General features: G+C 36.6%; 1 protein-coding gene across 1 annotated transcript in view; it reads right to left on the bottom strand.

Moving 5' to 3' along the window:
• Window positions 1-20990, bottom strand: part of epas1b (endothelial PAS domain protein 1b) — a 51495-nt gene extending 30505 nt beyond the window's left edge. The window contains exon 1 of the mRNA XM_079635717.1: window positions 20546-20990. Within this exon, the coding sequence (XP_079491843.1) occupies window positions 20546-20571 (26 nt within the window). The 5' untranslated portion in view covers window positions 20572-20990. The remainder of the gene's footprint in view (window positions 1-20545) is intronic.
• Window positions 20991-22013: the final 1023 nt, after the last annotated feature.

The following is a 22013-nucleotide window of genomic DNA, read 5'->3' on the forward strand; positions in this document are numbered from 1 at the left end:
TTTTTGTTATAAAAATCTATATTTAGTTATATAGAATAAAAAAAAATATATATATTTTTCTTTTTTTCCTGAAATGCTATATAGTGCAATATGCAAATACTTGACTAAGGTAAATTTTTCACTCTTGTGTTTCTCCCTTAAAGGGGTTGTTCACCCAAAAAATTGTATTAGCCCATGATTTACTCACCCTTAAGTCACCCAAGGTGTAGATTACATTATTTTTCACAACGAATACAACAATGAGTTATATTGAAAATGTCCTGGCTCTTCCAAGCTTTATAATGGCAGTGAATTGCTATTTCTGTTTTGAAGTCCATAAAAGTGCATCCATCCATCATAAAAGTGCTTCACACGGCTCTGACGGGTTAATAAAAGCCTTCTGAAGCGAATTTATGCATTTGTGTAAGGAAAATATTAATATTTAACACGTTACAAAGTAAAATTCTAGCTTTCGGCCAAACGAACATACGGATTCTACTTACGCCTAATGCGCAACTTACGCAACTTATGACGTCAGAAGTAGTGTAGTGCCTCATGGCGTAGCGGAAATATCAGCAGTATGTCGCATTACTCGCATAAGTTGCGCTTAGACTTAAGTCGAATCCGTATGTTCGTTTGGCCGGAATCTAGTTATTTTACTTTATAAAGTTTTAACAATTTATATTTGTCTTACACAAACGCCTTTATTAACCCCCCGGAGCTGTGTGGAGTTTGTTTATGATGGATAGATGCACTTTTATGGACTTCAAAACAGAAACAGGCATTCACTGCCATTATAAATCTTGGAAGAGCCAGGATATTTTTTAAATATAACTCTGATTGTATTCGTCTGAAAGAAGAATGTCATATACACCTAGGATGGCTTGAGGGTGAATATATTATGGGCTTATTTTCATTTTTGGGTGAACTATCCATTTAAATCTGGCCAATGCCCTGATCTGGGCGTAGTTATCTATGGGTGAATCTCAATAAAAACTCTTTTTTACATTTTTTTACATTGGCTTTTCAGCTGACCTTGACATGCTTTGGACAAGTTTTGCGGCATTCTCCATATTCTCTAAGTTGTTAAGTGCACACTGTATTTATTTATTTACGGATTATTCATTTATCCGTGTATCTACATGTTTTTCAAGAGAATAACACTCTCTTTGTGCCCTTGACAGTCTTTCTTATTCAACTCAAGCCACTCTTGCAGAAGCAGACATCAGTCCCAAAAACTGAGCCAGCGGAGAAAGAGCCAGTGTCCGGCAGGTGCGAATGAATCCACACGCACACACACACATTCTTGTACATCCATCTTTGCGAGGACATTCATTGACACAATGCAATCTCAAGCTCCATACCCTAGCCCTACCCATCACAGCTAATTGCCTAACCCCAACCCTAATTAAAACTTATAGTTAATTAACCGAAAACAAAGTCTTGGCCCTCAAGCAGACATTTAAAGAGATCTCAGAAAGTGAGGACCGGCCAAAATGCCCTCACTACTCTCTTTGTCCTCATTCCGATGGTCTAAAACCCAAACCAGTCCTCACAAAGATAGTTGTACAATTACAACGACAGGTCATATTTTCTATCCCCTAACCCTATCTGTAAACTCATGGACAAGGATTGCGGATATTGCTATCTTTGTGGGGGATTTTGTCCCCAATGTAGGGTTTCCCCTGAACCATACACACACACACTTTCAGAAATTAACTTTACCTTCCATCAAATCAGTTATTTTGATAAACTGTTTAACAGAATAAATAAGTAATAATGACACCGCAAAAGGAACTCATAACTTTGCACTGCTTTATTTATTCTAGTCAGCCCAAACTGTCAGGAGCGGATGGGTCAATGCCAGATCTCAAGTGGGACATTCCTGGCTGGTTCAAGTGCTTATGGGAATGATCACTAAGAGCTACATCCTGAATTTAATAAACAAAAATATTGTTCCCAAATTAGAACACATCTGTCCCATGAAAAGAGATTATTTACAGGAACTAGAATTTATTTCCCATTTATATTGTTGAATGTTGAACTCCTGATTACAGATAAAATAATTAATCAATCCATCCATCCATCTTGACAACCAAGACTGGTGGAATTTATTTATATGACATTGATAATATATAACCATATAACCATGACAAGCAAATGTGTCAAGCACTTGGAGTGCATTGAGCTGTGGTTTGTGGGTCACGTCACAGGGCGAGATCCATCACCACCAGCACTGAGTGAGATTTTAACTCACTGTAACTGTAGCGTAACACAACCCCTATGTGCAAGACGCAAGATCACAGTTACACCAAAACCAACATGTTGTAAACAGATTTTGATTTCATTCATCTCTGAATAACAACTAAACAACAATATACTGTACACTCACCGGTCACTTTATTATATACAACTAGCTAAAACCCGGTTGAACCCCGTTTTGCCTTAGGCTACGTTTACACGTGGCCGGTTATTTTCATAAACGGACATTTCACCCCTCTCCGTTTTCAGAAAAGTGTTCGTTTACACGATCTCATGTATATGCCGTCAAGAGCATGCCAAACCTATAGGTGGCAGTGTAACGAGAAGCTCAAGCCCACGTTAGCCAATCAGAATCCCGAAAATATAGGTCACACTTTTGACGCAGTGCAAGTTCTGTCGCATACTGTGACGGCGACTGCCTAAAACTCAGTTTTTCTCAGTTTACATGCAAACGTGAAAACGGAGTTTTACAAAATCTCCACTCTGGTCGGAGTTTTTAGAAAGAATTGTTTTCAGAGGAGAATTCTCCGTTTGCGTGTAAACGAGGAGCACAACCGAAGGGAAATGTCTCCGTTTTTCAAAATAACCATGTACGTGTAAACGGGGCCTTAATTCTTCATGGCATAGATTCAACAAGGTCTGAAAACATTCCTCAGAGATTTTTTTCCATATTGATGATAATATCATGCAGTTGCTGCTTTGTCGTCATCATCTGCACATCCATGATGTGAATCTCCCGTTCCACCACATCCCAAAGGTGCTCCATCTATTGGATTGAGATCTGGTGACTGAAGAGGCCATTTGAGTATAGTGAACTTATTAGCCGTGTTTTTTTCGCAAAAACTCCCATTTATCACAACAAATTTATGCTCGCATGAGGTGTTTTTTCAGGCAATTCGAAAAAGAAATATTTCCCAAAACTGCAATGGACAGTTTTTGCGCATTTACAGGTCACCTGATGTAGATGACGCGGTCTGTTTGGACAGAATACGAAACAGAGTTCTTTATTAAATTCATAAAAGACAAAAGAATTACAGGAATACTGGATTCTAAACCTCAAAGAAATGCCACAATCAATACCTCAAAGCAGATATGAGGGAGAAACACCCAGAAACACCAGCCGCTCCAAGTATAAGCGTCTTTCCTCACTATTAATGCTTGGATAACACACATTCGAGCTCCTCTGATTAATAATAATGCCCCGTGCATTGGCTGGGATATACGTAAACCTACCAATATCCGTTGCCATGATTTCTAGAATGATTATCGCAAGAGTAAAAAATAATTACGTTTTAGTCGCATAACATTGGTTAATGGAAACGCCGTCATTTCGCAATCGTTTTTTATCGACATTTAGAAAAAAAAGTTTTCCGCAAATCTATAATGGAAACGCGCCTATTGTCATGTTCAAGAAACCCATTTGAGATGAGATGAGTAACCATCAGAGGATGGGGACACTGTAGCCCTAAAGGGATGGACATGGTCAGCAAAAATACTCAGGTAGGCGTTTAAACGATTCTCAATTGGTACTAAGAGGCCCAAAGTGTGACAAGAAAATATCCTCCACATCATTACACCACCAACAGCATGAACCGTTGATACAAGGCAGGATGGATCCATGCTTGCATGTTGTTTATGCCAAATTCTGACCCTAACATCTAAAAGTTGCAGCAAATTGAAACAATCATTTCCAATCTTCCATTGTCCAATTTCAGGAGTGGCAATTTCAGGAATCGGTGTTCTTCTGCTGCTGTTGCCTATCTGCTTTAAGGTGTGACGAGTTGTGAACACAACAGATGCTCTTCTGCAGACCTCAGATGTAACGCGTGGTTATTTGGGTTACTGTCGAGCTCGAACAAGTCTGGCCATTCTCTTCTGACCTCTGGATTCAACAAGGATAGTTCCTCTTTTTCTGATCATTCTCTGTAAACCAGAAAGATGGTTGTGTGTGAAAATCCCAGATCAGCAGTTTCTGAAATACTCTGACAGCCCGCCTGGCACCAACAACCATGCCACGTTCACTAAAATCCCCTTTCGTTCTCATTCTGATACTCAGTGTGAACTCCAGCAGATCGTCTTCACCATGTCTACACGCATATAAATCGTAGTTTAGTGAGAATGACTGATGTTTTATTTGTTTGTTATATGTTGACTTAAGAAGACATTTCACAGCACAGAAAAGCCAACCAAGTCATTATTTTAATGTGAGGTTGGGAAGGTTTAAAAAAATAAATGACATTCATATTTATTGATCATATAGTCTTATGAATGCTATACATAATAAATACAGGTGTGTTGTTTCTGTTGTGGCTCATTTTAACTTTTTTTATAGAAAAGAAAAAAAGACCTATCTGGTCTGACATCTTGGTCCTACGTCAGGTAACAAGTGATGCAGTCCAAATAACTCTTCATATTACAGCAGAAACAATACACCTGTCTATTTTTCCTCTTTTCCTATTAAGAAGAACATAAATAGGTACTGGGCTGGTTTCTATGGAGACAGTGTTAAGGATTTGATGTCCACTTTTCCAGTCCTGCATCCAATTACATTGCAGAAGACAAATGTGTAGATACTGTATGATGCAAAGGCCAATAATTATTTCAATGACCAAAGACTTATTTTATAAAAGGTCTTTTTAAACTACCATACAAGCTAAGATGATCCAAGTGGTCACGTTGTACCATTCAACATCTGCAATACAAAGATGCTGATAGCACAAGCGTGTCATACGTACACATATACAAAAGTAAATAAATCAATTCAGTTTCTCCTCGCACTCTGAGCTCAAGTTCTCATCTTTCGAAAGGTCTTGCATGCTTCACTCGCTCTCTGGATGAATGTACAGACAGTCTACTTTATTGTTAGTGCACAGACCCAGAGGAAACTGCAGGACATTCAACAATAGAGATCTAGTGCTCACTCAGGGCATGAAACCATCTAGTGAACCCTCTGAACCCTGCGTAGCAGACGCGGATGTCTACAGGCTGCAAGACCATATGACGACCAACAACGGAAAACAGAGAGAGAGGCCCGAAGAACCGCTATCAGCAAAGATTCTGTCCCACCAAATATTACATGCAAAGCATCACTGAAAACCTTCAAATCTCATTCTACCGCTGCTACAGACTCTAGTATCATTCGTGGTTCTCAATAAGATGATTCGAAGATGCAAAAGGTCATTTTTGCCACTGCAATTTGATTTGCTGATCATTTTATTCGAGAATGTCATTCAGTAAATCAGCTTTTGATGTATCTGGCTGCCTTGACGGTAACTTAACCTGCTCAGTGTCGTCCTTTCAGTGCAAGCTTGTTAAGCAAGTACTGAACGCTACCATAAAGAGATTTCCCAAAAGAAACTGATATATTTCTAAATTCAAAGGGAGGTGTTTTTTGCTGTCACTTTAATTTCCTGTCACCTCACAGAAGTAGGATGCACTGTGTCACTGTGTACTTTTTTTACAAGCACCTTGTCGCTATGTGGAATTACCGGTTATTAATTCAGGTTTTGAATTGAGAATATTTTGTTTAAAATAGATTGATGACATGTTGGTAGTGGTACAGTAAGTCACGCTACTACATCTGATAAATGTGTAACATATAGAATAACAGGCAACAGAGTTAATGCTCTGACCAGTACTTCCCTCAAGCCATATTTCATTCATTTATATCATGTATTTATTCACTAAATTTATATTCATTTATGCCACTCGATTAACCCTGTAAAGCTTGACATGAAGAAAAAAAAAGAAAATTATATTATATATATACACACACGTAAATGCATATTGCACACACACGCACAAACGCACACGCTCGCACACGCACGCACACTAATGTAACAGTTTATTTGAGTATCATACTTAAAATGAAACATCAGGCTTTTATAGAGCTCATAATTGAGGAGGAAATAAACACCTCAGTTTTATTCAGAGGCCAAAACTGAGCAAACATATGCAATTTGGTGCAGTTGCTGATATTTATATGGCCAAAAAGTAAGAAGAAATTCTGATAGCTTGTAATGTAAATCTGTGAGATCTTTATAACTGTATAGCAGACTACAAAAGTCTGCTAGCTTCATGATCAAAGCTCTGTAGTTTTTACTGTGAAGGGCAAAACATATAATGCAATACAATACAATGATGATTTCCTAACCATATCTGATACTCATTTTTGACAAGATTTTCAAAAACACATGTATGGATTATCACACAAGCATAAATTGCTTTAGTTCAGTAAGTGTTCATCTTAAATATGACAAACACTATTAAAAAAGTTATTCTTACATTTACGCTTATAAAAGTCAGTAAAGATTTGATATGCAGAAACAATTAATTACAAATTAAAAAAAATGTATGGAAAAGCAAAAAAAAAAAAAAGTCTATATATATATTTTTTATATTATAATTAAAAATAATAACAAATAAATTAAAACCATCCAAACATATATGATCTACTTTCCTGCAACACTACAAACCATGCAGTTTTGAAGTTTGTATTCATTGTACCGAGGGAAAACATCAATATGTGACAATAACGTATGTTCTTGAAACGGGTCCACAGCGAGACAAAACTTCCTCCCATATGATTGCGTTTCCATTCTCTCATTTTCAACTGGGATCCATTTATTAAAACGTTAGCAACACATTCTGCACGTTTTTAAGTAGTTACAGCGTTTATTTTCTATTTGAGATTACTTTGTAACAGCACTTGCACCTTTGTACTTAAGCAAACAGTAACACTGGTAAGTTTCCAAACCAACACGAATGCAAAAAAATCAATCAAACAAACAAACAAGTTCAGTGAAACTCAAAACAGAGTATCAAACACTCAACCAAAGCATTCTTACCAAATGTTTGTGCCGAGATTGACATGCTGTTGAACCGTCCAGATCACACTGAGAATTCAAAGTATTTAACGCAAGAGTCATAGACGTCAGCCTGTCATGAGGACGTTATCTACTTCAGTTTGACAAATGAGCTATGTATGAGAATCCTGAAGTCAAGCAACTGAAGCTGAAATATGAGCCGCCTTCAGATCCTAACAAAGTCACAAATAAATACATTAACAAACTTAACTTAAGCTATTGACTTGGAAAATCCGTCTGAACTATGTTTAGCAGGTTGGCCGAACAGGTGGACCAATGGATGGCCTTCACAGATGTGGTTAATGATAAAACGTTCGCACGGCACTGGAGAAGCCATGCATAAACAAACACGAAACCTGACTAAGCAGTCTTGACCTATTCAGGCATGCAAACAATGGCACGCTACCTTATGACTGAAAGAATGGCCATTTGCCTTGCGTGAAATGCACTAAATTAAGCGCTGTCCCCCCAGCTATTCCTGCCCCGTAACGAGAGGCTCTTTCCTAGAACTCAACTCTGACCTTCACTGTCCCAAAACCTCCTCAAACGGCTTCTGCGTCACACAAGGCATGGGGAACCTGGGAATTTCATAGCAAACTATAAATTATATCAAAATTGAAAGTGAAAGTCTAGGATTTTTGGAAGTAAGCTTTTTTTTTTATTTTTTATAAAGATTCATGATTTTGAAATATGAAATGCATGTACTTTTCAATATAACTTTTCACTTAAATTAATAAGCTATAAAATGCTATTTGTAAAATAGTCCCTTGTGGTTTTAGACTAATATTGTGAAATATTATTACTAAAAATAATTGTTTTCTATTTTAACATGTTTAAAAATTCAATTTACTGCTGTGATGCCAAACATTTCTTATTATTATCAATGTTGAAAATAGTTGTGATGTTTAATATTTGTGTGGAAAACATGATACATTTTATTTGCAGGATTCTTTGATGAATAGAAAGTTCAAAACAACAGCATTTATTTGATTTTTTTTTTTGCAACATTATAAAATGTATTATCAAAAATTATAAATAAATCTTCCTGAGCCCAAACTTTTGTGAACAGTAGTGTATACACATAAATAAACTGTATTAAAACATTTATATATAATATACACAATTATCATATTGCTGATTATTATATTAAAATAGGATGCATAATTAAAATGATACGGTTGAAAAAGTATCTTCTTTGGAATGATAATTAAATTCGTGAAACCTAAGAATTTTTTGAAAAGATAGATAGATAATAAACCATAAGTGCCCCACCTTTGACCAAGATAAGCTGTAAAAACCAGATTAAAGGAACAGCTTTTCAAAAGAATCACCCTTGGCGCATGAAACCACCTCACCGAGTCTGCGGATGCGGGCGCCTGTGTTCGGCCTTTTCTCAAGGGATTCCTAGAGTATGAGGTAAACGGAGCAAAGGTGCCGTTTTAGGCTTGCACAATGAATCTTCACGGTCCACATGCGTGACCTGAAGCATGGCACAGATTCTCTCATCGGCGTATTCTCCCAACAATGTGTTATACAACCTTCACCTGAACCTTATCTTAGTCAGCATCGGAATCAGCCAATGGAACATGCTATTTTGAAACTCAAAAAGTTGCAAGATGCTAATGGTGCATGAATGAAGCGAGACGTAACTTCAAATGATCCCTACAAAGCACATACCTGGCATATGTCTCAATGCCGCAACTGGCATTCAACAGAAATTATTGTTTTGCAGTGCACTACATCATTATGCACCTGGGAAAGAGGAAAGAATTACAGGTCATAAGCGCATTTAATGTGCTGGAAAAAAAACTGTATTGCCTACAAAGCCTTTGTAATGCAGGTTACTTTTTAAATGCTTATTTTTAACCCACTACATACAGAGAAGCACAAGACTAGACAGAATACAAATTTTGTCACCCGCATAATTGCCTCAGCACACTGTGTCTAGACCACATCTCTGATAAGAGTTTTTTTTTATTTACTTTTTACTTTACTTTAAAGATAAATATAAAACTCAAGATATGATCTGCTATTACTTAAAAGGAATGGTTTACTTATAAATGAAGATGATGTCATATTCCAAACTATAACATCAATGCAAGTATTTATTCATAACCAATCACGTCAATGTGTGTTCATCAACGAGTGGATCTCTGAGCTGGTGTGTGTGAGTGAGTGGAGGCGGGGCTAAGTTGCATATTCATAGAACCGCATATACTAAATGAGGCAAGGGTTGATGAGTTCCATTCAAGCTATTTTAATGCATAATTAACCTTAGAACCTTATAATTAAAAGATAACTAAGTTTTAGTCAATTTGTTATGTGCTTTTGTCTTTTTTAATAGCGATCTAGCTTTCATTTCGTTTTTTAGTTTAATTTAGTACTTTAACTCAAACTTATTTCAGTTTTTAGTGACCAACAATTATGTTTAATAGCTATAGATAACAATAACACTGGTGCAGACTGCTGAGATAATGAGATAAATCTTTAATTAATTAAATTTCAGTCTGTTTTTTCCTAAGTACTTATATGACTTCAGAAGTTTTTTATGTTATATTTTTGTGCTTTATGGAGTTTGGCAGGGTGAATCCCCTTCAATTTTACGGTATAGTGCAACTTGGCCATTCTACAAATCTTAACAGTTTTTCATCAAACGAGGGTATATGATGACAGCAGAATATTATATTTATAAACAAGCATCTAGCGAGGGAACCCAGTCTTATTATTCCTCCCCCTTTCCTCACGTTCTCTGCTTGGTCTCAGATTTTAATCATATTGTCAGAGGAGAATACATCACTGTGTAGCCTCAGGTAAGAACTAGCCAGCTAGAAGTGTCGTCCACAGCCATCTGCAGTCCTGTCACACAACTATTTTCACAACAAACAGCTCCATGCTTTAGAACGCAGCAGCCAGATGCTAAAAGTCCAAACCCAAATCCCCGGGCCCTTGAGTGTTTGTGAACAGAGTAAACAGTTGATGGGTAACAGGGTGCAAGGTGCAGCGCTGCATGGTTGTGACATTCTCACTGGTTACATTTTGCCCTTTAAATGGATTGTTCACCCTGTTCTCACAAAAAGAGAGAAAATTATATCATTACTCACCCTCATGTCCTTCCAAATCCACATGATTTTAGTTATTTTGTGAAACACACTTGAGCACATACAAACCTTTGACCTTCAGAATTAACGAGATTCACGTTTTCGACATTCAAATGTCGCCTCTACCAAAGAAATTGCATGATTTAGTACTAAAGAATAACACCTGTAGTGTATCAATTTAAGCTTAATTACACACAACTGACTAGAGGTCGACCGATTCATCGGTTTTGCCGATTAATCGGCACCGATTGTTGACTGGTGGAACTATCGTTATCGGCAAAAATATATACCGATAGTTTTTCCTGGTTGCGTCCATTGCTGGAGCGGCTGAGAAGCGCGCGCTGTCATTCATTACACAGTGTAAGAGCTGAGAAGGGTCTGCTGGCATGATGCAGTACAAGAGCGGCCTCTAGAGGTGTAATAAAAACTTGTGCCTCGTGTTGTTTATTTCGACACGTGATGCTGCGTGCTGCGCGGAGAGCACATGCTGCGTGGAGAGCGCTGACATCAGATGCGCGTTTAAAGCACCGACAGCTCAAATGTATGTATACAGTACATTTTGTCATATTATAAAGTGATTAATTTGTTGACTAAATGCTGCATTAGTAGAGAAAGAACAGCACAACAGTATGTTTGTTTGCCTTCGAGGCTGAGAGGACGCTAACATTAGTAGTAGGCTACCTCAAGCGGTTAAAACACTGACAAACATAAACGTAAGTCCGACCCGAATGTTTAATGTCACAATTGTTACCTCTATTTGCATTAGTTCATATCCAGCTGGTCACTTTTATGCATTAAATATGCAGAGAAGTTGCATATTTAAAGCTAGAGACGTAAGCAAACTGATGTTCATACAGCCGACAGAAACATTACGAATCAGAAAAGCATTCGATTTCGTTTTTTTTTTTATCTTCACATTTTAATACAAATTTTGTTACTTTTTTATTAATTAAGTTGGCTTGAAAAGAACAGTTAAATAGTTACATTTTGAATGTAACTGGTTTTATTTGTTATTTAGAGTATTACTTTTTGTTTCAGTTTGAATGAATGTCTTTTATTGACTTAAATATTTATTCACATTTATATATTTATTTCATTTAGCATGTTTTCATGGTTCAATACAGTTTTTTTTATTTTTTTATAATAAAGTTCAGCACTGTTTTACTTGGAGTGTTATGTTCGTTTTTATCCAGTATCAATTTTAAAAACTATCGGTTCATTAATCGGTTATCGGCAAGTATGGCCCAACCTAGTTATCGTTATCGGTAAAATCCACTATCGGTCGACCTCTACAACTGACAACAAAGTTGAAAATGTTTAGATGGCAGAAAATAGATATAAATAATAATAAAAAACAGGTAATATTGAATGTGCACAATATGTTTTTATTGTTGCCGAGGTGTTTGCCGAGGATATTGTATGTTCAGGCCTAAACCTGATTTTATAAACCAGGAATTTATTGAATTTTGAAAAGTGTTAAATTTGACTTTATGCCATGAACAAATATTTGCTCAATGACAGAGCAAAGGTTTCCGAAGCTAATCGAAGGAGACCTATGCGTGTTATCCAAGCATTAATGATAAGGAAACACCCACTTGGAGCGGCTGGTGTTTCTCCCTCATATCTGTCTTTTATGAATTTAATAAAGAACTCTGTCTTGTATTCTGTCCAAACAGACCGCGTCATCTACGTCAGATGACCTGTAAATACGCAAAAACTGTTTCCATTGCAGTGGTCCAAAATATTTATCTTTCGAATTGCCTGAAAAAACACGAGCGTAAAAATGGGATAAATGGGAGTTTTGGCGAAATTGACGGGTTTCCATTGGGTGTATTTTCAATTCGCAATTTCAATTTGCGCAATTGGAAGGGTAATGGAAATGCGGCTAGTGATGACATTGTGACATCAAACGCCATCAGTGATCTGGTCCCTGTCAATTTTCAATGCATGGAAACTTGCAATTTGGATTTCAAAATCTCTCCTTTAGTCAAAACCGCTTTGAAATGAAACATTTTTGGATTATGTATTCCATTTTGCTGTCTATATTCAGTAGACATCAATGAGAAAAACAATACACTCTCCAAGCCCAGTATGTGTTGTAATTACATTACCAGTACGTAAACTCTGTGTCTAGATACATTTAAATAATTTTAAAGTCCACGGCAGACTCTTTGTTAATGTATAACGCAGCTGCAGAGGTGAGGTGAAGTCTGAGAGGAGGAGCAGCGGTTAACATTTCCCATGCCTGACCACTCATTCTAATGAGAAACACCAAAGCCATTGCTTGCTTACAGTCTGTTTTCCGTTCATTTTGGCATCTTGCTAAACACAAACAGAGAACAATGACGACTAGGCTAATCTCTGATCCTTTGGAACAGAACGTTCTCAAACCCATCCAAACAACCATCGCCGGTACAACCCTCTCGACCAGGAGAGGAAAGATCACAGAAATGGATGGGGTTTACATTACGTCCTGCTGACGGCAAAGCTGGAGAGCGGACATGCTGTAACACACATACGAATACTGGCACACACCACACGGTTGTTCTTCGGTTGTGCAGGATTCTTCAAGAGGACCACTCCATTCAATTCCCATTCTTTCTATAGCACTTCACGCAATACAGATCATTTCAACGCAGCTTTACAGAAAATGCCAGATTCAAAGATACAACATAATCAGTCTCATCTGAGCATCATCAGAAGTTCAGGGGATTCAGAATGACCCATATTTACACATTTTTGATATTCAGATATCAGCTCTACCAATATATGACATAATTTGGTGGATTTCTAAAGAACATCACCCAACGTGTATCATTTTAAGCTTAAGTATGCACTACTGAAAACAAAGATGAAAATATTTAGATGGATATAAATATCTGATAATATTAAATGTACATATTGTGTTTTAATTGTTGCAGACTAATGATTACTTACGTTTGTTACTTGCGTTTAAAATATGAAAATTTGAAGGAAAAAAAAGTTAATCATATTGGGTATTGGTCACTTACATTAAAGGGCCCCTATTATGCTATTTTAAAGTTCCCTAATGTTGTTTTGGAGTCTCCTACAACAGGTTTACATGCATCAAAGGTTTAAAAAAAAGGTTACATTTTCTCATACATTTGCACATCACCACATTTTCAATGATTCTCAAACGACTCGCTAAATGAATAAATCTCTATAAATCCCTCCTATCCGCGAGCTACTCTGCTCTGATTGGCCAAGCAGCTCAGTCTGTTGTGATTGTTTACCGCGTACAGCACGTTGAGCAAACGTTCTTACGTGTTCCGTCTTTTCTCATGGCAAAGTATTTGGGGTTAAATACAATACATTTCTCATATGTATTTACTCGTTATTTCATCTGACTCCATAAATGAAAGGTTTTGATAATATCTATGCATCACTAAAAGTGAGCGAATGTTTGACTATTCTTTTTAAACTATTAAATGAACAAGGTCAAAATCTGTTTGAATAATCAAATGTAAACAATTTATTATGTCCAGTATCAGGTTAATTGTATAATCAAATCAAAGATAATCAATACAAAACATGAATAAAGAGAAGAGATGCGAACCCAAACTGAATAAATACATGAGGCTGGGAGTCTCGATCACTCCCAGCCATCATGGGCCAGTCTGGATACAGAAAGCGCCCCGATTCCTCTGCCGCATGCCATTAAATAGCCAAAACCTCTTTCACATGGTTAACAATGGGAATTCACATTCAGAGTTGACACCTTTTGGGAGTAGGAGACCATTTGCCTAGAGACCACCTTCCTTTGTGTGCCAGTTTCTCTAAACTTCTCAAAACCTGATTTCCTTTTGTTTAACTTATTTGGAAATTAGACATTTGTACCACTCACTCTGAGACGTTTTAAATTATACTAAACATAATACTCAATGATAATAATTCACATTAAACCATATCTATTCGTATGCGAGTTGTAGGTGTCCCTGAGAGAGAGAATGAAATGTAGATAAGGTGAGACTTTCGTCTCAGGAGAAGTCAAATGTTAATTTCCAGCCAGGTCCTTTGTCTCATAGACCGGTCGATCTCTTCAACCAGTTTTTCCAGTCTTACAATAGACACAGTTTTATGTAATAGTGGCCCACAGCTGATTAGCAGCAAGAGCAAGCAGTTTGCGAATCCTGCATTGAACTCCGAGATTTGAGAAGCAGTCGTCAGTAAAATAAAGGTAACAGGAATAGTTTAGGATTATACTGCTGTAGTATCATGGTAAAGATTCATTTTAACCACAGATTCTTCACATGCTCGTCCTTGGGCAGTGTAAAAAAAATTACCGTCACATTGTGAGCATAGCGTCTCCTCGACATGATGCTGTCCAGTGTCCAGGTGTGAGCTGCAGGTTTGAGTTTCCCTGGTCGGAGCGCGCAATAAGTGGGCGGGCTAATGTTACATCTTGACGTCGCGACGAAACGGCTTATGACTCGTTTGAAAAACAATTCATTTAATTGACTCAGAGTCGACTCTTACTTTTGAAAGACAATCACTTTATATACGGTGCACTTTCAGATTTAAAACTTTGCAGGATGTTTTCATTCACTTAGAGCCATGTTACACACTACATGAAAGGTCATTTTCAAAAATCCATAATAGGGGCCCTTTAATAATTATAATAATAATGAAGCAAAATACCATTATCAACAACAACAACAATAAATACATTGAATGTGCATATTTATCCAAATATAAATATAGATTCATAAAATATATAATATACATTTCCAAAACAGTCTATCAGAAATTGCTAGTAAATTTCAAAGGATCGGCAAGTAACGCACATTTTTAAAGAAGAAAAACTGAAATGGTATTCTTGTATAATTTTACTGTTTATCACTTCTGTATTTACTATATTGTCATACACATTTTTACTTCTGTTATATTCTTCCTGACTAGCCAGTCTCGCTATTGTAGCCACAAATATTTAAAACAACTGGTCGAAAGTATGGTTCCTCTGAAAATATAGTTCATATAAATATAAAAAGATAACAAAAAAACACTGGTTGATATCAAATGTATGAACATAAAAATGTCAGGTGAAAGTAAATGGGAGACCCAACATGAATTAAACTCATTCAGAGGATGTTCCATTTCTGCTGCCATGCACTCTGACGTTTACTTAGATTTTTTTTAGGAATTCTACTCAATTATAGGAAATCAGGGTCAAAGTTTACTGTAGTAGTGAATGACGTAGTTCAGTGATGGACACCAAATAAGGGTAATGAGAGTAAAGTTCACCTGGAAGCAGCTGATGTTAGAACTTGACGTGACATTGAAGTATGCGGCAGGAGGAAGAATGGGCTTGGTGAACAGGAAGTGTCAGGAGGAGGTAAAGAGTGGAAAAACACTAGCTAAGATCAGTATGCCTTAAGAAACAGAAGATGGGAGAGATACGGAATCAGAGGCAAGCAGAAAGCCTGAAGTAGGAGGGAGAAAAACAAGAAAAAGAGAAGGAGAAAATAAGCTCCCAGTGCCTCGCACCCCTGCAGTTAGCGGAGGGTGGGGACTGTGAAGTCTCCGTTCAGGCCTTCTCTAGAGATCCTGTCACAATAAACTGTCCTACAGCTGGGAGGCTCTTTGAATTTCTCAAAAGTCTCATATCTTAGATTCTCATATGAAAACAAAGGTCTTAAATGCCCAGTCCAGATCTACTCAAATGCCTATTGCTGCTGATAACAAATGACAAAGTGGAAAAGACAGAAAGCACGCGCTAAAATCTTGCATTCGCTTGATGATAATTTAATAATATGTCAATATAAATGAACCTATTCGACTATCCCTTGGACTTGTTGATATTTAAAATATTGTTGGCTGTAATGGCAAGAATAGCAATGTATTCAAGACCTTAAAGGGACAGTTCACCCAAAAATTAAACTTCTGTCATTAATTACGCACGTTCACGAGAGCACCACAACGCATGCGTGATGTTGACGCGAGAGCAGATATTGCATGAATGCGAGTTGGAGATTTTCACTTTGTTATTATTATTATTATTAATAATAAGATTATTATTATTATTATTATTAAGTGGCAGATTATGTTTGTTTGTTTTTTGTGCAAACAAAGTGCTTCATAAAATTGAGGTCCGGGGCTTGAAAGTGGTAGTTGCGTAGTTGTCAATGGAGGGACAGAAAGCTCTCAGATTTCATTATAAAGATCTTCATTTGTGCTCCGAAGATGAACGAAAGTCTTACGGGTCTGGAACGACATGAGGCTGAGTAAGTAATGACAGAATTTTCATTTTTGGGAGAACTATCCCTTTAAAAGAAGAAAAGAGCATTAAGTAAAATAAAGTAAAATGTATATAACAAATCAGTATACAATATAGTATACTGTACATTCAGTATACAGTATATATTTTTTATTATTAGATATCTACATATATTTTTTACTAAAATATTTAAATAAATGAACAATGTGAGGCTTATTTTTAGTGATAATGCAAAAGAGTTTGATTCAGTGAAACCGTTTGAACTGAACATAGATGAATCACAAATCGATTCCACCCACTCAACCAAACAAATAACTATGCCATGTCATTGAGCAATTTTTCATTCACAGAATGAATAAATTAAAATTAAAATAAAACTTACCCTATAGACAACTTCGTTGAACAACCAATTCGTTTGAATTTTGATACCTACAGATTTTGATACCACCTTTGAAATATACCATGTTCCTGATAGATTAATATACCACAGAAGACTGGAGTAGCCCAATTAAAAATCCCGCTTTTGAATATGTTATGACCTATAAGTTGTGCTTGATCTATAAGGTGACGGCATGAAGAATACCAAGTGTCTATTTGTAAGCCATTTGTTTAGTATGCTAACCTGTAATGACCAAATATATTTGGAATTGCAAGCATTACTTAACAAAGGACTTAGTTATAAGATGGTCTGACTCATTTAAAAATGTTCACATGCAAGCTTGTGAAATGCTTTGAGACCCCTCATACTAGAGATGTGGCATTATGACCAAACTAGACTCATTGCAAAAAAGTGCCTCTACCTAAACTTTTGCACACACACACATTACAATTCACTGCAGTTTTCAGCTGAAATAAACACTGCATCTTTTGCAATCTAATACATTGATATTTGCATCACATGACCAGCTTCAGATGTTTGGCTTTTCTGACAGTACTTGCTCGGTAGCTCATTTTTAGAGAACTCTGGTACGAATCCCGTGAAACACAAGCCACAATAAAAGAGCTCTAAAACTTGTAGAAGCAAGCTAAAATTTTTCAAAGATTTTCAACCGTTTGCTTTATCGCTTAGGTTTAATGACAGGGTTTACAGTAGGTGGGACATTATTTTTAAACCCAATTAGGTATTTAACTGGAAATTAGTCGATTTGTGTGGAATCCGTCGATAAGTTGTGTTGTTTATGATCCCCAATAATGGTAGCTCCGACTCCCGGGAATAATTACACAAATATATTTTTTTACCTCATTTATTTAATAATCGTATACAACTTTTATGGACTGTTTTATGGACTGTATGTTTGATACTGTCGCTATGGTTAGTTTGTTTGAATGCGATTGTGACTTCACCCGTTTATACAGCTGAATGGACATATTCAAACAGCGACTTTAATCTCTGGAATTAACAAAACATTTCAGGAATCACACTTATGCAATAAAACATTTTCTGCTGTAAATCCCAAAACGTGACTGTGAATGTGACAGCCATAGTGTACACCTTTCCTAATAAGGCCTATACACTGCAAACCTTATCTTTTGTGATAAATCGCTAGTTCACACATACATTAATAAGTTATTACTTATTGTTAAATTAACCAAAGGATTAATAAAAAATTTATGGAAAATAATGGGATTATTTTATGGATTTATAGTTAAAATTATTAATTAAACAGCTCATAAACACACATTGAAATGGAAATAACCCATTAAAGGAAAGTATTATGCAATCATTTAAGACATTTCTCTTTATAAAGAACCTTTTGTGGCATAAAGTAAAGTGTTCTTCAAAATTGAGCCAAGAAACCTAGGGTTATATTTAGAACCAGATTGAACCTTTTTTCTAAGGGTGTACAACAAACTACATAAAACATTGCCACATTCACGTTATTCTGTTTCGGATTAAAATGAAGGCACTTTGAGCACAGCGCACTGTACAATTCACTTGAAAGTGTTGAGAAAAATGCAAAAAGCAATGTAATATCATTGTGCAAAAATGGCACCATGGCAGATTTTTCAATTGAGCCTGGGTTGTGTATATAACACACATTAATACCAATTAAATACTAATCATTAAATATCAATTACATATTAATATCAAGGTCACCAATTTCCTTTTATTTCCTTCAAAACATGAATTTTAGAAGAGAATAAGGTAACTGGTTCAGGTAAGCGGTTGTGTTCAGGACAAAGCTCTGAAAGTTACAAACAGGCTAATGTCCAGCTTTTGGCCTGAGGGAGTTAATAGAGCACCACAAAGCACGGCCTTTCTCTTCATAAATGAGCCACTCAGTGACAGAATGAAACACAGACAAAGCCTGATGATTCAGGGTGACGTAACGGAGAAGAAATTTGTACAAGAACAAATAATGAACAAATTAGACTTACAGCAAATGGTCAGTAAAAAGTGTCCAAACTGACCAATTCAGGCAATCAATCCGGTTCTATTGATGAGCACACAAATACTTAATGTTCAGTCAGAGCTTTGATGATTGCCATAGTAATGACTTCATTAGAGGCTTTCTCATTCCTGTCATTGCAAACAGTAGTCTACATAATTGCAGTTCTGGTCAAACATAATAGTGATGCACTGAAATATTGGCAACTGAAAACGGTTTACGTTTTTCGCCTAAATTAATTTTTTTTGTGTGGTTTCTGTGTTTTGGTAAAAAATAATTAATTTAGGTGCATCACTACCTAATTATAACCCACTGAAGCTTATGATATATACTAGGGGCCATGGAGGGGACTCTGGCAATCTATCTTACAAAACATGCATGAATACAAACATGTCAAAATATATATAAAACTTGTCAGGGTTGAGCTAATCTCGCTCAAGTAAACTACCAAAACATATGGGTTCAGTATAGGCAGGCGCACACACACACACACACACACACACACACACACACACACACACACACACACACACACACACACACACACACACACACAGTCACAGTCTTGTGTCTTGAGGTTAAAGTGTTAGCACCCCTTTTAAATCAGTCCTGTAGATAGATGCATTCTGTTCATTTGAGTTTTGTAACGATGTTTGGTTATGTTCTGCCACCCTGAGATTCATCAGATAAGAGGCAGAAAGCTTGTTAGGGAATAAACGTCACGAGGATGAGGCAGACTTCAAGGCGCTCTCAGAGCCGTGACACATGCACAAACGCATTCTCCATTTTTCTCTCATTAATGGAGCTCTTGGCACTCTGATGGTCTTCAATCTTCAAAGATACACATGAAAAGGTGTAAAGATCATTTAGCATTAATATGCTACCTAATAAGTATGTGCTTCACTTAAACCCTGTTCACTGTACTACATTTCAACCCACTAGGTAAAAGTGTAAGTGCTGCCTTAAACGATCAAGTGAAATCAACTGGTGCCAAAGTCACAAAATGCAGTTTCAACCTGCATTTATTTACTGATTCAGAAAATTAAAGTTAAAACTCATAAAATGTTGTACAAATTAAACAAATGTGTAAGAATTGTAACAACTGTAATGAAAGCAAACTAAAATTGTTATGATAAAATATATTTTTTTACAATGTACTACTATTTATAATTTTAGAAATGTAAAAGAATAATAAAAGATTAGGCACATGAGAGAATTCAGAATATTTTCTACACTATACAAAATAGTGTTGGTTTAACTTAAAAAAGTGAGTAAACTGGTTGCCTTAACATTTTGAGTTAATTGAAATTTAAAACTGTTAATACAACAGAAACTCAAAACATGTTATCTGAACCACATCAGTTATCAAAGTTGATTTGACAAAAGAAAAAAAAAGTGATAAATCATAAAAAATATTTGTTTACAGAATTATATTGTATTTAAAATAAAATGCGTTTAAGGTAGCCTAATACAAATATCTAGATACAGTTACTCCATGAACATTAGTAAATAAATCATCTTTCTTTCTTTCTCTTTCGCTTATGTCGTTGTGTGGTACAGTGAAATAAGCGGTGAGTGCCTCAATGAATCATCTGGCTTCTCATACAGAGATTCACTTGTTGCTGCCGCTACATAAACCTAAACTTTGCGCAACAGTTGCAGTGTCTACAACAGAATAGCCTACAATATTGCCCACTCACAGCCCGCTTAACTTACCTCTTCTTCTCTTTCTCAGCTGTCATCTCTCGGTCCCTTCGTTATTCCCGCAGTTCGACAGCAGTCAGATCTCTGTGCAGAACAGAACCCGCTCCAAAACACTCGCGTTAAATAACAACAAAACTAATCGTAAAAATGCAGTAAAGTCCACCAGCAGGCCAAAAGTGAGTGTACAGTCTCAGAACACTGCCAAGGATTGTACAGTCTCCCACTTTTGTAAAATCCAAGCGCGGTGAGGGAGTTCCTCGCTTGTTTTCAGGTCAGTGTAGTTCACAGAACGCAGCGTCTCACTGAAGGGTGCTTGACAGCTGAGCAATCAATTAGAGCTCTCTGATTGGCTGGAGCCGCCATTGGGAACCGCCCACCGTCAACGCTGACAAGACTTTCACTCCTGCATAAGTGTTCCTGCAGGTCTACTTTCTCTGAGACCTACCAATCTCTGTGTACTAAAATAATAATGCTGCCGTCTTTCTAAAGTAATTTTTACCCCCCTAATTTGCCTCCAAATCTCATGTGATAATTGTCATTTTGACCCCCTCTACAAAATAGTGGATTACTTTTTAATATTTTACATTTAATATTCTGCCTTTCATCACTATTTATGTTTGTCTTTCTTCAGAAAAAAAATATGAACAGAATAAAAAATTTGAGCCGGGGACCTCTGGTTGAGTTGACACGGAATGACCAACAAAAAATATTTGAGTGTGTTGAAAGTTATGTTATAATGTTACTTTGCTCAGTGGATGGAATGACACGTGTTGCACACTGCAGTAAGCTAGATCGATATTAGAATATAATCTCAATGGTTTGTGATGCTAAATGGCATGCAGTTAATTTTTAAATGTATTGCATGGTGGAGAAAATGCTGAATTAATGTTCTTTCTTATTATGCTATGTTAGCCACTTGACAAAATAGTGTTGTTTCTGAACCATGGTACAAACATGTTACTCACGGTAAATCAAGAGACAAGTTTGCCATCAAGTTGAGCTATATAACAATTTGTTTTCTGTCGATTAAGGTATTCAAACAGTTGCTTACTTGTCTAATAAAACATAATATATTAAAGCAAATATATCGATTGCTCCTGCCTGCCTTGCTGCTGAGTGGTTTGAGTCTGAGAGCTCCGTATAGCTTCATTTTTAATCTTTATTTTTCATTCCTTGTTGTTTATATTGCTAAATATAACTTACTCATCACCATATATCAGATATGGTCTAATATTGCTTATCACATTAATCTGACATTGCTAGCTTTTAACTAAATCGTTATCGCTAGCACAAGGTGCTAGCATTTCGCTAGCCTGTTAACCAGCATCCGTGCTTGCCGTCTTTTTCCACTCGCCCCTATACGAGTCCATCAAACGACTGTGGTGAGCAGGATCAATCAACAAAGACTGTGAGTATGTGTTATTGTCACTTGCACTGCCTGCTAAATGTACAGTATAGACTTCTCTGTCGACGAAGAAAG

Source organism: Phoxinus phoxinus, assembly GCF_949152265.1.
Source record: "Phoxinus phoxinus genome assembly, chromosome: 14".
Lineage (NCBI taxonomy): Eukaryota > Metazoa > Chordata > Actinopteri > Cypriniformes > Leuciscidae > Phoxinus > Phoxinus phoxinus.